The sequence below is a fragment of the Bos indicus genome, chromosome 6, assembly GCF_029378745.1.
Source record: "Bos indicus isolate NIAB-ARS_2022 breed Sahiwal x Tharparkar chromosome 6, NIAB-ARS_B.indTharparkar_mat_pri_1.0, whole genome shotgun sequence".
In the NCBI taxonomy this organism is placed as follows: domain Eukaryota; kingdom Metazoa; phylum Chordata; class Mammalia; order Artiodactyla; family Bovidae; genus Bos; species Bos indicus.
The window spans coordinates 94,688,479-94,706,261 of record NC_091765.1 but is presented as its reverse complement, the minus strand read 5'-3'; the positions used below and the strand labels follow the sequence as shown (position 1 = coordinate 94,706,261).

At 40.1% G+C, this 17,783-nt stretch overlaps 1 protein-coding gene across 1 annotated transcript; it reads left to right on the top strand.

Annotated features, from left to right (window-relative positions):
* Positions 1-5,258: 5,258 nt before the first annotated feature.
* NAA11 (N-alpha-acetyltransferase 11, NatA catalytic subunit) lies at positions 5,259-16,814 on the top strand. Its single transcript, XM_019962166.2, has 2 exons — positions 5,259-6,110; positions 13,724-16,814. Exon 1 carries the CDS (start codon positions 5,409-5,411, stop codon positions 6,096-6,098), a length of 690 nt encoding a protein of 229 aa, XP_019817725.1. The 5' UTR covers positions 5,259-5,408; the 3' UTR covers positions 6,099-6,110; positions 13,724-16,814.
* Positions 16,815-17,783: the final 969 nt, after the last annotated feature.

The following is a 17,783-nucleotide window of genomic DNA, read 5'->3' as shown; positions in this document are numbered from 1 at the left end:
ATAATGGATGTCATTACACAAAAATATGTACTATAATCATACAATTTAGTTAGACTGCACAAAGAAAAGATTCACTTAGCTTGTCTTAATATATTTATACCTCTAATTACATATTCATTATATAAGCATCCACTCAAGACCTACTATGTGGCAGATAATTGGCTAGTTCCTAGAAAACTATTTCCATAATATAGGGTCATATCTTCAAGAAACAAAGAAGACAGAAACTAAAAATAAATGATACACATAAAACATAGATAAGATTGAGAGGAGCACACAAATAAGAAAGTAGTTCATTTTCCCAGGAGGATAGGAATCAATAAAAGAGAGGATATTTGAGCCAAATCTGAAGAGATAAGAAAAAATCAAAGCAAATGCTATGTTTGTCTGAAGTCTTCCCAGGCTTTTTGCCTGTGGACACATCGATCATTACAAGCATTGCTTACATATCACAGTCCAAATCAATTACAATGCTGAATCATCTGCTTACTTTAAGAAAATGCCTAAAAAGAATCCCTAACATTTCTATCCACTTGGCGTTGCAAGAAACCTAACAGAAATAATCTTAATGTTAAAGATCTTCAAGCACTGCATGCTACGATATTACCTTCTTTTTCCATCATTCCCAACCCCGTCCCCTTGTTATCCTCTCCTGCTTCCTACATACTACTGAATATTTTACAGCCGTGGGACTTTGTTCTAATTTGCTTTCTTTTCCAGTACAAGCCAAGAACCATAGAGACCTGCAATTCACATTGACCCAAATTCCTTGAGATGATGTTGAAAGGTTTTGCTTGATCTTCCACATTCGGAAAGGGATTTGGATAACATTTTACATACTGGAAACTCTGCCCTTATTCAAGATGTTGATGACCTGTTAGCTACTCCTTCACTGAAATCTTACCACTTTTGTAGACCGTATGTTACAAGGCCTCTAAAAATGCATGGTGACACCTGTCTCAGATTCATTACTTAGGACATGATATGTTAATACCAATAGGAGTGAGGTCATCTTTTAGGATAAAAACTAATTTCAGTGTCCCAAGATTCACTTGAATTTCACTAATGTCCACCCTCTTAGATATATTTAGCTATTGCTTACATAGCATATCAAATATGCTTCTATTCAAAGCTTCTATTTGTGTGTATGTGAGTGTTCAATCATGTCCGACTCTTTGTGACACCATGGACTATAGTCCACCAGGCTCCTCTGTCCATAGGATTTCTTAGGGAAAAATACTGGAGTGAGTTGCCATTTCCTCCTCCAGGGGATCTTCCCAACCCAGGGCTCAAACCCCCATCTCTTGCATCTCCTGCATTGGCAGGTGGATTCTTTACCACTGCGCCACCTCGGAAGCCCAAAGCTTCTATTGCATCGTGCTTAAATGAACATCCTAGAGCCATGATTTTTGTCACAAGAAGCCAAATAGTCTTTTTTCTGATTTAAACAAATCTTGTAGAGAAACATAGAACTGTGTTCTTGGTAATGTAAGTCTATATATTTTTTGTTGTGAGGAAAAAGAAACTATTTTAGGTATGAACACAGCTTCATGAAGACAAAGACTGGCCCACTCATTAATATGAGTCAGTTCTGTCCAGATCTCTTTGACTTAGCTATTCCCCACATGGTCACAGCATTCCTAAAGACATATTCTAATGTGTCTTTAAAATATGCAATTTTATTCTTCTCTGCAAATAGAGAAGGCTGGGCTCATATTAAACTCAACCTGTTTGTTACCACTTCAATACAAGTGGAGTTTCATGACTGTCTTACAGCCCTTGCCCACTGTTCAAACCCATTATTAACTGCAAAACCTTTTTATCCTCCAAACTATTGACCTCATACTTTAGGTAGATATGCCCTGTCGATGGCCAGAAAAAGGTGGGTTTAGAATATGCAGCAATATGGTAAAGTAGAAATTCCTCCTTTTTGTCTATTCTTGCTTACCCACATGACTGAATTTATTATTTTTGGTCTTATTTATGGTTATGGACAATGAAGGAAACAAGAGTTCATCACCTCAGTAAGTATAAAAACATTTATTTGTTCATTTATGATCTGTTATACATTATCATGGCTTCCCAAGTGGTGCTAGTGGTAAAGAATCTGCCTGCCAACGCAAGAGATGCAGGAGATGCAGTTTTGATTCCTGGGCTTGGAAGATCCTCTGGAGGAGGCGGAAATGGCAACTCACTCCCATAATCTTGCCTGGGAAATCCCATGGACAGAAGAACCTGGCAGACTACAGTCCATGTCGTCCTAAAGAGCCAAACACAACTGAGCATTACTGCTACTACTACTACTACTCCTATACATTATCATATTGCTGCCATAAATGGTTTTGTTCTCTAAATGACTTGCACAGGGAAATGCTTTGGCTCACACTACAGCCAAAGCAACTGCCACTTTCACTTTCTGGATCCAACTAGTTGCCTCTGAAAACTTTGTGTTGTTACCTCTCAGATTCAAGATTAAACAAAATAACAAACAAAATTTACTGACTCATAGGGTGCCTCTTCTTCTCACATCTGTACAGGCCCAAAGACCTTCTTCTTCTTGCTTTCATGGCCTATGGAATGAAAAAGGTAAAAAAAAAGTATGTACACATGTGCTCAGTTGCTAAGTCGTGTCCGCCTCTTTGCGACCCCATGGACTGCAACCTAACACGCTCCTCTGTCCATGGGATTTCTCAAGCAAGAATACTGGAATCAGTTGCCATTTCCTTGTACAGGGGATCTTCTGACCCAGGGATTGAACCCTCATCTCCTGCATTGGCGGGCAGATTCTTTACCACGAGCCAGCAAGGAAGCCCTGAACAAAAGTAATGACAACACAAGTGATGGATACATAATTGATATGTGAGTTCTGAGTTCTTCTTAGTTGATCTGTTTTGTCACACCTGCCCCATTTTTCAAGCCTATACTTTAGCAAGTCCAGTAAAGATACAATGTTCCTACAGAAGAACACAAGGAACTCAAATTCTGGTAGTCCATGTTTTTTAGGAAGAACCTATTGCAGAAGAACTATAGACTCTCTGCATTATGCTTTTAGAGATAGGTCATCTGAAAACATCCTTGTTCACAGAGTGAGGTATAACATAAAAGAGAAATTTATGAACAGAAATAATACCAGGAAGTAATTTTTCAATGGATAGAGTCACTTAAAACATCAAGGATGTAAAATATTATAATAAATCTTAAAAATTTATCAATAAAACACAACTAACTATTAAATTACAACAAAAAATAGTAGTTATTCAAGCTATGTTACACAAACCACATGGCTCTAGATTACTTTAACTAGTAAATGAGTATGAATCCTTATTGGAAAGAATGCTGCACACATTTTCTAGATAAGTTAGAGTATAACCATGACCTATAAGAAAAGAGACTACCTAATCACAACAGAATACATTCTAATGTTTGAGTGTCCAGGTAATGATATGCCAGGAAATGGGAAAGGAAGATTGTATAAGGTACATAGATAATTCTAAGGCTTATAGTCATGTTACATGCAAGTGGTACTAATAAAATGTGACTTCTTTGCACTATTAAGTACTCCCAGATCTTGCTACATCAAGGTGGTATAAGAATTTTTAAGTCTATTTAGAAATGCAATTTAGGATTTATGACAAAGGCAGGAATGCAACACAGTGGAGGAAAGGTGACTTTTTTCAATAAATTGTGCTAGATGGATATAATATCCATGCAAGCAAAAAATAGCTGAACTTCTTCCTCACAACATATACACATAGATTGCCTATCTAAACCTAAAATGTGAAACAATAAAGCTTTCAGGAGAAAACACAGAAGAGTGTCTCTGTGACCTTGGAGTTAACAAAGTTTCCTAAACAGGGCATGGAAAGCATTAACCATGAAATTTTAAAAGTGGAAAATTAGACAGTGTTAAAGTTCCTACTTGATATCAGAAATAACAAGAGAATGAAAAATCAACCAATAGGGGAGGATGCTATTCATTATAAATATCTCTGACAAAAGATTTATATTCATAATATATATTTTTTAAACTCTTTAATATTGAGAAAAATATGCACAACCCAATAGAAAAATGAAAAAAAAAAGACTTGAACAACCACTTCACAGAAAAAATGTATGACTAATAAGCATGTAAAAAAGGTGCTCAACTTCATTAGATAAATGCAAAATAAAGAACAATATAATACTACCACCCTCCCACCACCCCCCACCCAACCGCCCCTCCACTGCACTCCAGCCCCCCACCCCACTATGCCATGGCTAAAATGAAAAAGATGGGGAAATACCAAACGTTGATGAAAATGTACAGCAACCATATCGAAAGGCTTGGCAGTATTTATACAAAAGTTGAACATCACAGTCTGTTCTGACCCAATAATTATAGTCCTAGGTAAATGTGCAGGTGTCAACAAAAAACATGCTCCGAAACATTTTGTTACACTATTCATACCATTCCCAAATTAAAAATAATACAAATGGCCAGCAACAGTCCAATGGGTGAATGAACTGTGATATTTTGGAGCAATGGAAGATAAAACAAGAAAAAGTATAAGGAACTCCCAACTATACACAACTAGATAGCTGAAACAAGTATTGAGTGGGGAAAAAAGTGAGTGAACGTCGCTCACTCGTGTCCGACTCTTTGAGAGTCCATGGGCTATACAGTCCATGGAATTCTCTAGGCCAGAACACTGAAGCAGGTAGCCTTTCCCTTCTCCAGGGGAGCTTCCCAATCCAGGGACCGAACTGAGGTCTCCCGCATTGCAGACGGATTACCAGTTGAGCCACAAGGGAAGCTCGTGGGGGTGGGGGTGGGGGTGGGGGGGAGATACAAAAACAGTGTTTGCACTGTGAGTTCATGTATATAAAGACTGTTAGTAATCTAGGTCATAGTTACACTTGGGACATGGGACAGGGAGAACTGGAAAGGGGTGGTGTCAAGGTGTCCTGGGGTGCTTGCAATTGCAAAATGTTCTAGTTCTTGCTCTAAACTCTGGTTACATGGGCTTATCCAGTTTGTGAACATTTATACAGATATATCCAAATTAAAAAGTTACAGCTGGAACAAATAAGAGAATAATGTCAGCAACAGATCAAACATTAAACATTGTATTAAAACCATTGAGGTCATAAGGAACTCTACTGCTCCACCCCCTAAGCCACGCGTGCGCACATGCACAGTGAAGTGAAAAACCTCATTGGCTGGGACTAGGTGCGCACTTCCGGAAGCACTTAGCACCGCCCCTTCCGTCTGCTGGTCATCCCGCCTTCCCGCCAACCAGTCTCCGCACTCGCCAGCCCGGCAGCTTCCGCCCCGTGGACTCAAACTCCACCAAGGCAAACAGGGCTTGGCGGCTATAGCCTTTCTCACAGTCTCCTCCGTCAGAACTGGCTCGCTGCTTGCCGCCATCATGAACATCCGCAATGCTCGGCCAGACGACCTGATGAACATGCAACATTGCAACCTCCTTTGCCTTCCCGAGAACTACCAGATGAAATACTATTTCTACCATGGCCTTTCTTGGCCCCAGCTCTCTTACATCGCTGAGGACGAGGACGGGAAGATTGTGGGCTACGTCCTGGCCAAAATGGAGGAAGACCCAGATGATGTCCCTCACGGACACATAACCTCACTGGCTGTGAAGCGTTCCCACCGGCGCCTGGGCCTAGCCCAGAAGCTTATGGACCAGGCCTCCAGGGCCATGATTGAGAACTTTAGCGCCAAGTACGTGTCCCTGCACGTCAGGAAGAGTAACCGGGCAGCCTTGCACCTCTATTCTAACACTCTTAACTTTCAGATTAGTGAGGTGGAACCCAGATACTATGCAGATGGAGAAGATGCTTATGCTATGAAGCGGGATTTGTCGCAGATGGCAGATGAGCTGAGGAGGCAGTTACAGCTGAAGAAGGGCGGGTATGTGGTGCTGGGCTCCAGGGAGAACCAAGAGACCCAGGGTAGCACACTTCCTGGTTCTAAAATGGCCTGTCAAGAGAAGAACCCGGCCACTGATGGTAGCGGGAGTGACAGCAAGGAACCCAGTGAATCCACGGAAAGCCCTGATGCCCAGGACAGTTCAGAAGACTCCAACTCCACCTCCTAGAGCCTTCTTAAGGTAAGTGTTCTCACTTCCTCGACCCAGTTCCTATCTCCCCTGAATTCCTGCACCATACTTGGGTCGCCGGAGTCCATCCCATTCTAGCCCCAATGGATTTCACTGTGAAAACACCCTGTTGACCTTGGATAGGAATGTAGAATGGGTTGGGGGAAACTCATTGCTCATCATAGGAAGTTAATAGGATTCCATGCTGAAAGTAGATTAAATTCAGTAAAATAAACAACATCCTGTCTTTTCAATATCAATTGTATTTCAGAATATCCACATAGTTTATGAAATAAATTTCTTCTTTATAGAATGACAGCTAATAAAAGCAGAAAGAATGCTAGAATTATAAAGTTGCCATTTTGAAACTCTTGAAACAATAGATCAGGCAGTTGTCATCAATGAATGATGCCATTAGGTGAAAGTTGGGACTGTTTGCAATGATAGATCAAGCTAGCAACACTTGAAGTCACTGGTCAAGTGTAGCATCACTATGTGCTGTGCTGTGGTTAGTTGCTCAGTGGTGTTTGACTCTTTGCAACCTCATGGACTGTCCACCAGGTTCCTCTGTCCATGTGGATTCTCCAGGCGAGAATACTGGAGTGGGTTGCCATGCCCTCCTTCAGAGGATCTTCTCAACCCAGGGTTGAGCATCACTATAAGGGAGACAAATATTATGTGCCTCCTAATCCAATAGGAAGTGCACAGTGACAGCTATGAAATATTCTTGCCCAAAGAAAATATTGTGTGTCTGTATAAAATGTATCTTGAATCCAAAGAAGACCCTGGATCTAACATTTTTTTAAGGAAAAAAAAAAACATAGGGACATGTTAAATTTCAATCAGCCAAATCCAGAATGAGAAAATTTCTACAGAACAAATGATCTGGTTTCTCCAACAAATGAATGTCATTTTTAAAAAGAGAGGAGGAATTTATCTGTTAAAACAAGTTGTAGAGATATACTAACCATATACAACTGTTATGGAGGTTGTTTGGTTTAAACAAACTAAATATAAGACATTTTGACACAACTAGGCAGAACTTGAACACAGATTGTATCCTATTAAGGAATTGTTGATAATTTGGTTAAGTGAGCTAAATGATATTGTAGTATTGTTTTAAAAAGCCCTCATCTGTTAAAGATACCAGTTCAGATCAGTCGCTTAGTCGTGTCCGACTCTTTGCTACCTCGTGGACTGCAGCATGCCAGGCTTCCCTGTCCATCACCAACTCCCGGAGCTTGCTCAAACTCACATCCATTGAGTCGGTGATGCCATCCAACCACTTCATCCTCTGTCATCCCCTTCTCCTGCCTTTAATCTTTCCCAGCATCAGGGTCTTTTCTAAGGATATATATTGAAGTAATTAGAGTTGAAATAATATGAGGCCTTGGATTTACTTCAAAATACTCCAGCAAAATCACACACACACACACACACACACACACACAAAAGAGGTCATGGAGGGGGAAACAGAAAAAATAAGAATGACGACATGTCATCATGCTATTTTTTTTACTCTATAATGTGTGAAAATCAACATGAAAAGTCAAAGAACAAAACAATTACTGTTCTTCATACTACCCATTAACCAGTCACTGACAAGTAGTTTTAAAAGACTATTTAATTTCCCTTAAAGAATGTTGTAACACCTTAACATCTTAACAATTTGAAGGGTCAATTTAGAAGCTTTAACTTCTAGTCACCTTACCCTTATATATGAAAAAGGCAGCAACTTTCACATAACAAAGTCCAGTTATGAGTGACACACTGCATATAATTAAATGCCATTGGATTCATTTACTCATTCATAAAAATTTGTATATGCCTGGCATGAGACTTGGAGCTTGGTATACACCAGTGATTAGGACAGGCTGATGTTTACATTATATAGCATCTTATCTTTGTGGTTATCAGCTTCTCTTCAGTTGTTATAGTATACCTGAGTAAGATTTTAAGTAAGCAAAGATAATTGGAGATTGCTTAATATCTGGTATGAGAAACAAAAATAACTGTCACTTAGCAGGGGAAGAGAAAATAATAAATAATTGTAAGAAAATTATTGTGTGGCAGTTATAAATCTCAGTGTCCAAATTCAGGAATAACTGAAATGTTTCTTTATATTACTGTAATCGGACTTTATTTCTAAGATGAAAGAGGTGTTCCCTGTACTTAGCGTCACTGTCCTTCCATGTTGGAACCTGCTGTGACAGCTCCGTTGGCTCCATCTAATCTTTGGTCTTTATGAGCCCCTTCTGGGTCCTTTCCAGTCAGAGTCCTCTTCAGGTCTCAGGTGTTCTCTGCCATGTTTGGGCAGTTTTGGTAGCAAGGGTATTAATGTGCGTAGACTAGTTGTTCTAAAAATTAATCTCCAAATCTCAATAACTGAAAACAGTAACACACATTTTCTCACATCACGGTCCAGTATGAGTCAGCGATGTGGTAGGGATGTGGAGGGGAGAGGAAAAGAAAGGCCCTTCTCCATGAAGTCATTCAGGACTCTTATCTTCTCCTTAGCCCTGTTTAAGAATCTGGTGAAACCTAAGGACACCTCGAAAACTGCCTTTTAAAGGCTTGAAAATCTGTGCGATTGCAAAGGAAACCAATTTTTATTAATACTGTTATCAAATTATTTTAAAATAAACTTATTTTGTTGTTCAGTCACTAAGTCGTGTCTGACTCCTTACCACCCCATGGACTGCAGCATGCCAGGCTTCCCTGTCCTTCACTGTCTCCCAGAGTTTGCTCAAATTCATGTCCATTGAGTCGGTGATGCAATCTAACAATCTCATCCTCTGCCATCCCCTTCTCCTTTGCCTTCCATCTTCCCCAACATCAGGGTCTTATGTTATTTATGTATTTAAAGGAAAATCGAGTGTAAATGCTATTTGGAGATACCTCCAGCAGCTGTAGTGTAATATGAAAACCTGTGATTTGTATTGGTGATAAAGTCACAAGGTCTGTAACACACTACTGTGCCTTAGTGCCTGTATTCATAATTGAAGGAAATGCTAAATTTCAGTTGGAGGCTAGTGAAAATCCAGAATTTTTTGTTGTTGTTCCAAATCCAAGTTCATGATTCTCCCAAATTCAGTTAATGGATCCCAGGCTAAAAACCCCTGATACAGTGCCATTTTCTAGAATCATATGTCCTCCACTTGTTCATATACATTCAACTTGCAGATAAGGGAAGATAATACACATGGAGGTTTATCTAGGTGTTAAAAGTCAGTCTCATTTTCCTAACTACCTGCAGGGGAGATTAGATAATGTAGTGTAGTTGTATGCCTGGGAGGAAAAGGAATGAGTTCTGGTAACCACACAACATCGTTTCTGCAATAGTGGGAACCACCCCAGTGGTGCTCTGGACTTTGAGAAGTTCTGCTTCCATGCCCGGCTAGGAGCCTGGGGTCTCTCTGCTGCCCCCTCCCTCTCCATAACATGGCACAGAAAATTCTGCCAGGCTATCTGAGCTGTCTGCTTAGTCACACGACACACATGTCTTCTGCACAAACCTCGGCATGGGACACTGGGACCCTACCACCTTGCTGCCTTTCTGCCTCTTGTTAAAGCCTGGAAGAATTGACCCCTCTACATGGAAATCCCCTGAATTGTCTAAAGCTGCATTTACCATCCCTCACCTTTGTCCCATTCAGCAAGGGTTTATTAGGACATACACTTAGCTGCCTGAATGGGAAAAGACTTCTGTGAGGAAAGAAAGAATAGAGACAAAAATTAAAAGGTTAATACAACAGAAGTATTATCCAGCCACAACTGTGGCATTCCCCCTGTGGAACTGCAGTTAGAATACCTACAGAAGAAAGTCCTGAAAGAAATAACCTTTCATTTTCCCTTATCTTATTTTGCGTCTGGGCAATGGAGACAGAGTTAGAAGATTTAGAAATGATGGTGAATAGGGCAGCTGGTGAAGGAGACCGGATGTCTTCCTCTACAAAATGGTAATAAAAGTCACTGAGAACACTGTGAGAACACTGTGTCAGAGGTACGATTATAGGGACTACTTGTGAATTGTCTCACTTAAGCCTCCTAAAATCCCTCTAAAGTAGGTACCCAGGTAGTGCTAGTTGTAAAGAACCTGCCTGCGAATGCAGGAGACATAAGAGATGCAGGTTCGATCCCTGGGTTGGGCACATCCCCTGGAGGAGGAAATGGCAACCCACTCCAGCATTCTTGCCTGGAGAATCCATCCCACAGACAGCGAGGCCTGGCAGGCTAAAATCCATAGAGTCACACAGAGTCAGACATGACTGAAGTGACTTGGCACACACACACACACATGCAAAATGCATTGCTCCATTTTACAGATGAGAAGTGCCTGTCATTCAGACAGTAAGTGGAAAACAGGGATGCAAACTCAGATGCTGGGACTCCACCAGGGTGAAGATTAAGTGGACAGTGCCTGAAAATTGCTTAGCCCAATGCTTCACACACAGTTACTTATTCTATAAATTTTTGCTTTCAAACTGCAGTGATAGTAACCATCCAGCCTCTTTTTCTTCTCCACAGTAATCAAGTGATAGAATGTTGTGTATGAGCAGCAACAGTTTGCAGCCTTGGAAGGGAGATGCATCTTAATGATTAAAATAGCTTTCACTGACAAGCTGAATGTCAAAGCATTCAGCTGAATCAATGCTCGTCAACAGCAGAGTTTCTAAGGAGCCATAGCAATGAAGACAGGTCAGTTCAAAACATGCTAGTTAAGGCAGGAATGCCATCAAATTGATGCTCCTGACAAGAAATATGTGGATGATTAATAACAAAAAGGGAAAAAATGCAGAATCTTAGAATTTTCCATTGAGCTGGCAATATTGAGTTAACCAAGGTTACTTGAGTGACTCTCCCTTTCTGGTCTATTCTTTCTGTCGCTAAGCTGTCATCCTAACAAAAAGTTGTTAAATGTTCACATGAGCATTCACTGAAATAGACTGTTCTTAATTTTACCAGACAACTAATTATAACTGGAATGATATAATGAAATATGGAAGAAAGTTAGAGACTGACAGGTCTGGTAAATTCCTAGTATAACCTTACCCCAGATATGCCAGAAACCATAGATTTCAAATGCTGCTGCACTGTATAAAGATAAAGAGGGGAGGGGAAGTGGGAAGAGATAAAATATTGTTTTGAAATACTAATCAGATAGATATCATTTGTTGAATTATTTATAATCTCTAACAATGTCACTTTTCAGTCAGTGTGCCATGTATATATTTAGGATGACTGAAATACCAACTTTGTTAGAGGTAACTGACAAAAACAGAGGCTTTTCCTAAATGTTACACCCTTCATGCTAAGGAGCTCTATGGTGGAAGAGGTAAGGAAGAGACGATAACAACAGTTATTCTGTGAATGGCTCTGGTTCAAAGAGCTTTCCTGAAATATTCTGCAGTGCTGTTCTAAGACTGAAGTCCTCAGACTATCATAGGATTTTTTTTTAATTCCACGTCATAAAATTCTGTTTTGTTCTCGAAAAGTCATGTCAACAATTAACCTATTTCTCAGGCTGCCATTGCCTGTCTTTAAGTAATCCCAGTAGTGTAAGAATTTGAACTTAATAAGCTAATAAGTTAAGGACTAATAATATTCATATTTTATCTTAACGTCTTAATTGTATCAAGCAATATTTACTGAGAAAACTAAAAGAACTATAGAATTGGTTTTTATATAACTTCTTTTGCATGCCTCTTTTAACAGTGTTTGAAACAAATTAAAAAAGGTAATGATGATAGACTTTCTGGCCTATTCTCCCACATCTTCCATGACAGCAAATACACTTTTTTTCAAAAATAACATTTTGTATTATATGCCTCTGCCTGTCCTGCTTGATTCACTGTTGTTATTTTGGGAACTGACTTCTCTAATAAAATTGTGATTTTGTACAAAAATGCTTTTTAACTGGCCTGTACCTAATAGCCTTTATCTTACAACTTCTGTGTGCATCTGATAGATGGGAAAACAATGCATCTTTACAACTTAAAGGTTGTGCTGTTGTTTTATTTGCAGCTACTCAGTAATGGGAAGCAATACTCCACTAGCTTTTCTTTAACTTATATATTCCATTCATATATCACACAAACCTTTCTACCTTATTAAGGATAGGGCCCATGTCCCAGTTCCTTGGACTCCAAAATTACTGCAGACAGTGACTGCACCATGAAATTAAAAGATGCTTGCTCCTTGGAAGAAAAGCTATGACAAACCTAGGCAGTGGATTAAAAAATAGTCAAAGCTATGGTTTTTCCAGTAGACATGTACGGATGTGAGAATTGGACTGTAAAGAAGGCTGAGTGCCATAGAATTGATGCTTTAAAACTGTGGTGCTGGAAAAGGCTCTTGAGAGTCCCTTGGGCTGCATGGAGATCAAGCCAGTCAATCCTAAAGGAAATCAATCCTGAATATTCATTGGAAGGACTGATGCTGAAGCTCTAATACTTTGGCCACCTGATACAAAGAACCAACTCTTCAGGAAAGACCCTCATGATTGGAAAGATTGAAGGCAGAAGGAGAAGGGGATGAGATGGTTGGATGGCATCACTGACTCAATAGACTTGAGTTTGAGCAAATTCCAGGAGATAGTGAAGGACAGGGAAGCCTGGCATGCTGCAGTCCATGGGACTGCAAAGAGTCAGAAATTACTTAGCAACTGAACAACAACCACCATGTCCCATTTATCTTCATTTCCTTAACTCTTGACACATTATTCCTTCATTGTAAGTTCTCAGTATATAGTCATTGAAAGAAGGAAGGACCCGCCCAAATTACCAATGTAGAATTTAAAAATGAAAAGGAGAGAAAGTGTACTTAAGGCACTACTTTCTATTACCTATTGTAATTAGAATGCTTTTAAGTTATGAATAGAGAGACATAATGGGTATTTTGCTTTCATATCCAGGTCTCACAGAAAGAAAATATGACTTCTAGAATTGGACACATTGCATCTAGCTATCAAGAGCTAAAAAGGCTTTTCATTTCATTTGAATTGAGATAAATTTCCTTTTTCTCCCTCTCTTTTTTTTTTTTTTTTTTTTTTGAGATAAGTTTCTTTTTGAGTGGAGTAGGATGGGGTAGAATTTGAAGATGGCAAGCAAAAGTGTCATAATTTCTTCAGGTTTAAAATAAGATCTTTGGGGTAGATCTCAGCCTTTCATTGTTCTCCCCACTCCCCTCTCTCCTGGCAGAAATGGCTTTTCGGTTCAGTTCAGTTGCTCAGTCATGTCTGACTCTTTGCGACCCCATGGACTGCAGCACACCAGGCCTAACTGTCCATCACCAACTCCCAGAGTTTACCCAAAACTCCTGTCCGTTGAGTCAGTGATGCCATCCAACCATCTCAACCTCTGTCATCCCCTTCTCCTCACTTAGATGTCAAGAAAAGTCCATGTGTCTTCACCACAGAGAGGGGAGAGAGCCTCAGATTCACGTGTGGCTCTTTGTGCTGTCATCTGAATTCTCACTGGCCCCCATGGAGATATAGCGAGTCTAAACTGGCTGTTAGTGCCTTGTTGATCTGCTGCCAGAATCTGTTACTGGTTAAACCCTGGTTTTATTCTCTCAGAGTCTATAGCCCTCCTTTGCTCACTTGCTCTCTTTTCACTTCTCAACAGCATTGCAGGTCCTCGTGTCTCAACCACATCTGGTCTCTGAGTCCTGGCTTATCCCGTGAACTCTGTAGCATCTGCTCTGGGGTCATCTCAGGCCAACCCCAATGGCTTCTCACTCTCAACCTTCCACACACCCCACCAGGATCATGACGGAATACGTGGACACAAGAGCCTGCTGTGCAAGTGCCAAGAAGTTTGAGGCCTGCCATCACCGAACCTTTCCTGGCCTGCTCACACCATGCCTGCCATTTTATTGTGTTTGTAGTAGTCCTTTGTTGGGTGTGGTTGTCTTGTAAGGTTGTCCCTTCCTAAAATACAGAACAGGAAACAGGGAAGACTCCCAAAGCTCCTAGGCTTTTAGTTTTTGCCATTGTTCCTCTGGGTTTTCATTCTTGAGGGGGTGGTCAGGACCATCAAGTCAGACCTCATGCCCCCTTCCTCTTCCTTTTTCACCCCTTCTCGTTGAAGTATTCTGTTTCCTCTTCCTTTCTCCAGGAACCTGTCCGCTCTCATGTCCTCTCCTTTCTTGAAGAGGTATTCTCCTCCTTCCCAGGGGGAAGAAGTGGTAAGGGCTTCTATTATGCAATCAGAACTTGGAGATTTTAAGAAAAGGACAACCAGTAATTAAATTGGAATATCTAATATGCTTGTTAGTGTCTTTTTTTTTTTTTGGTTAGTGACATAACTTGCTGTTTATTGAGAACCTATAATGTTTAGGCACAGTTCTAGGGCCTTTATTACCAGTATATTTAATCCTCTCAGCAAGTGGGAGGTAAGTTTATTATTATCCCTATTTTATAGATGGGGAACCTGAAGTCAAGGAGGCGAAGTAAATTTCTAGGACCTGAACTCAAGTTATTTGAATTCAAAGCCAAAATTCCTTTCACTTTCCTCTTGCTCCTTTTTGCATTTTATTTACAAAAGTGTGAAAACAATAGCAAAAAAAGGGAGAATCGAGTTTTAAAATGTGTTAACACGTGACAACTATATGTCTTTTGTAAATATTTATATAACCCACTGTTATAATCCTGTTTACTGTTTTCCCCAGTAAAAATAAGTAAAGGCAAAACATTTTGACCACTTTTGATGCAGTGCAGCAGAGGTCACCAGATAAAATCCAGTTATCATTACTTAATGTTTTTCTATTCACTGAATGTGAATTACCATAGCATGTAGTTTTTCTCATGTTTAAATTTTTATGAAAACTAGTGTGTATGGTTTAAAGTTAAAGCCCTGACATTAACCATCCGATGACAAGAGAGAAATCTGTTCTCTGTAGTCATAATTAGCCCTTCTAAGCTCTTCTTACAAATCTACTCTAAGAATGTACTCTTAAGAATGCCTGCCTAAAAAAAAAAAAAAAAAAAGAATGCCTGCCTAATAGGAAATGATTGCCTGAGGCAGACATAAAAGTTTTTTCCTACATGAGGATTTGACAATACAAACCTCTCATCCATCTTTCCATCTTTACTGTTTTTCTTTTTAATTTTCTCTCCCAACTCTAAAACTATTTTATTCCTTCCTCTCAAGCATGTATTTATCTCTTTATTTTTAAATATTACAGCTTTCTAACATCTGTCTCTAGGGCAGCATAATCTTACTGGTGAAATATTCCATGTTTTCCTTGAGCCCTTGTCAATATGTCTTCGTGTTAACAGCTTAGCAGATGGAGAAACAGAAGGAGTAGCCTCAGCTTACCTGAATGATTTCTCTCCGGCACCCGGCACATGACTGTCTCTACTAACTTGATGATAGGAACTGGAGTAATTGGAAGATAAGAAATGATGCCTGACTTTTGCAGTGTTGTTTACCAAAACTGTTGGCAGCTTTTTTATGTTACTGTTAGATCCTTTTTCCCAGTCTCATACCAAGAGAAGACAGAAGTATAGCAACCTACCTGGTTCGCACTGTGCCTACTTAGATAATGAAAGTAAAATAATAATAACTAATATCGCTTTGGGCGTAAATTAGCATATTCCCAGGTGGTTCCAGGGTAATCACCGTGGTTTAGCAGGAGCAATAGCTTTCTGCAACAGAAAATGTGGGAGCCTGGGATACTGCTTTGTGTAATAGCATTGTTCTTTTTACATGGGGCTTATTATTATTTAATGGGGTGACTGCTTTTTACTTAAGTATTGGGTTGGCCAAAAGCTTCATTTGGGTTTTTCCATAGGATGCTGTGGAAAAACCCAAGTTTTTTTGGCCAACCCCGTACAAACCGAGAGAGGCCAAAGCAGGACATTGAAACAAGGATGTAGGAGAGTCCGTGGTGAACACCCTTGGACTAGCTGTAGGAAATGACCCACACTGGCTCCTGTACTTGCTGCTTTAAAGAAACTATCTGGGTGGGCTAAGGTCTGTGAGCATATTGTTCAGAAACACTAATCATCAAGATGCAGGGTTTTCTCTGGCTAATAGAAACTTGTGAATGAAGTCTGTGAGTTTCCTAGTTGGAATCTGTGTTTTCCCTTTGGAGATAAGAATAAGGAACCAAAAGTGACTGAAACAATAATGGGGAAGTAGATATGTGGGAGGAGCAGAGAGGGGTGCTGGAGGTTAGTCCAAAGCTGAGTAAACTAGGAAAGGATAAGGACTCTGAAATAGCTGAAAGAAAGTTTTCTCAAGCTTTTACACGCAGATGGGTCATTGGGGACCATGTTAAAATGAAGATTTTGTTTCCGTAAGTGGGGGTGTGGGGGATGCTGAGTGTCTGCATTTCTAACTAGCTCCTGGACAATGGGCAATGCTGATGTTGCTGATCTAGGTATCACACCTTGACTTGTAGATGTCTTAACAGTTATCTCGAAATACGGAACTAGTCCAGAATACCTGTGACTGGCCTGTAGGTTGGTTTGTATTAGACTCCAAATAATTTAGAATCTCATTCTTAAATACACATGCAAATGTTGTTTGTCTTAGGAATTTTGTCATATGAGGTTGATGACCTAATGATTTCAATAAAAATTTCAAACCTGTTTCATCAAAATGTGTAAAGCAAAATTTATATATACAGTATATGAGCTATAGTGATAATAATTGACATCTTCTATTATATTAGAAGGTAGGCTCAGCAGGTAAAGAATCTGCCTGCAATGCGGGAGACCCCTGTTCAAGTCTGGGTTCGGGAAGATCTGCTGGAGAAGGGATAGGCTACCCACTCCAGTACTCTTGGGCTTCCTTGATGGCTCAGCTGGTAAATAATCTGCCTGCAACATGGGAGACATGGGTTTGATCCCTGGGTTGGGAAGATTCCCTGGAGAAGGGAACAGCTACCCACTCCAGTATTCTGACCTGGAGAATTCCATAGACTGTGTAGTTCATGGGGTCAAACGGTCTCAAAGAGACTAACTTTCACTTTCTTTGATATGTTAATATTTCCTTCCTCATCTTTGACTTCCAAACAAATGACTGGGTAGATGAGATTTTTGAACTGTCACTCAATTTATTGTGTTTGTTGATCCATAGATTACTCCAGACACTAAGAATGTTTCCCATGCTGATATTTGACATAGAATTTGAACATGAACACATTAAAAAAAGAGAATATGAGATCTTTATGTGGGTTGAAGTGGTGTGGGAAACAATTTCAAGAAAAAATTTCTCATCCAGGGATAAGAATTTCTAGCCCAGGTTTTCTCAAAGTACAATTCATCAAAGTCACCCAGGTGCTATGTTAAAAACACAGTTTCTTTCACTCCAGCTCAAATTTACAAAACAGATTGTGTATTTTTAACAAGCCTCCAGGTGATTGTTTTGTATGCTGCCACCTGAAAATCATTGACTAGTAAGACATTGTGGAGAAGGCAATGGCACCCCACTCCAGTACTCTTGCCTGGAAAACCCCATGGCTGGAGGAGCCTGGTAGGCTCCAATCCATGGGGTCACTAAGAGTCAGAGACGACTGAGCGACTTCACTTTCACTTTTCACTTTCATGCTTTGGAGAAGGAAATGGCAACCCACTCTAGTGTTCTTGCCTGGAGAATCCCAGGGACGGAGGAGCCTGGTGGGCTGCCGTCTCTGGGGTCACATAGAGTCAGACACGACTGAAGCGACTTAGCAGCA

What these genes read in the sequence shown, in the direction of transcription:
- NAA11 (XM_019962166.2), top strand. Translation starts at nt 5,409, where the DNA reads ATGAACATCCGCAATGCTCGGCCAGACGACCTGATGAACATGCAACAT.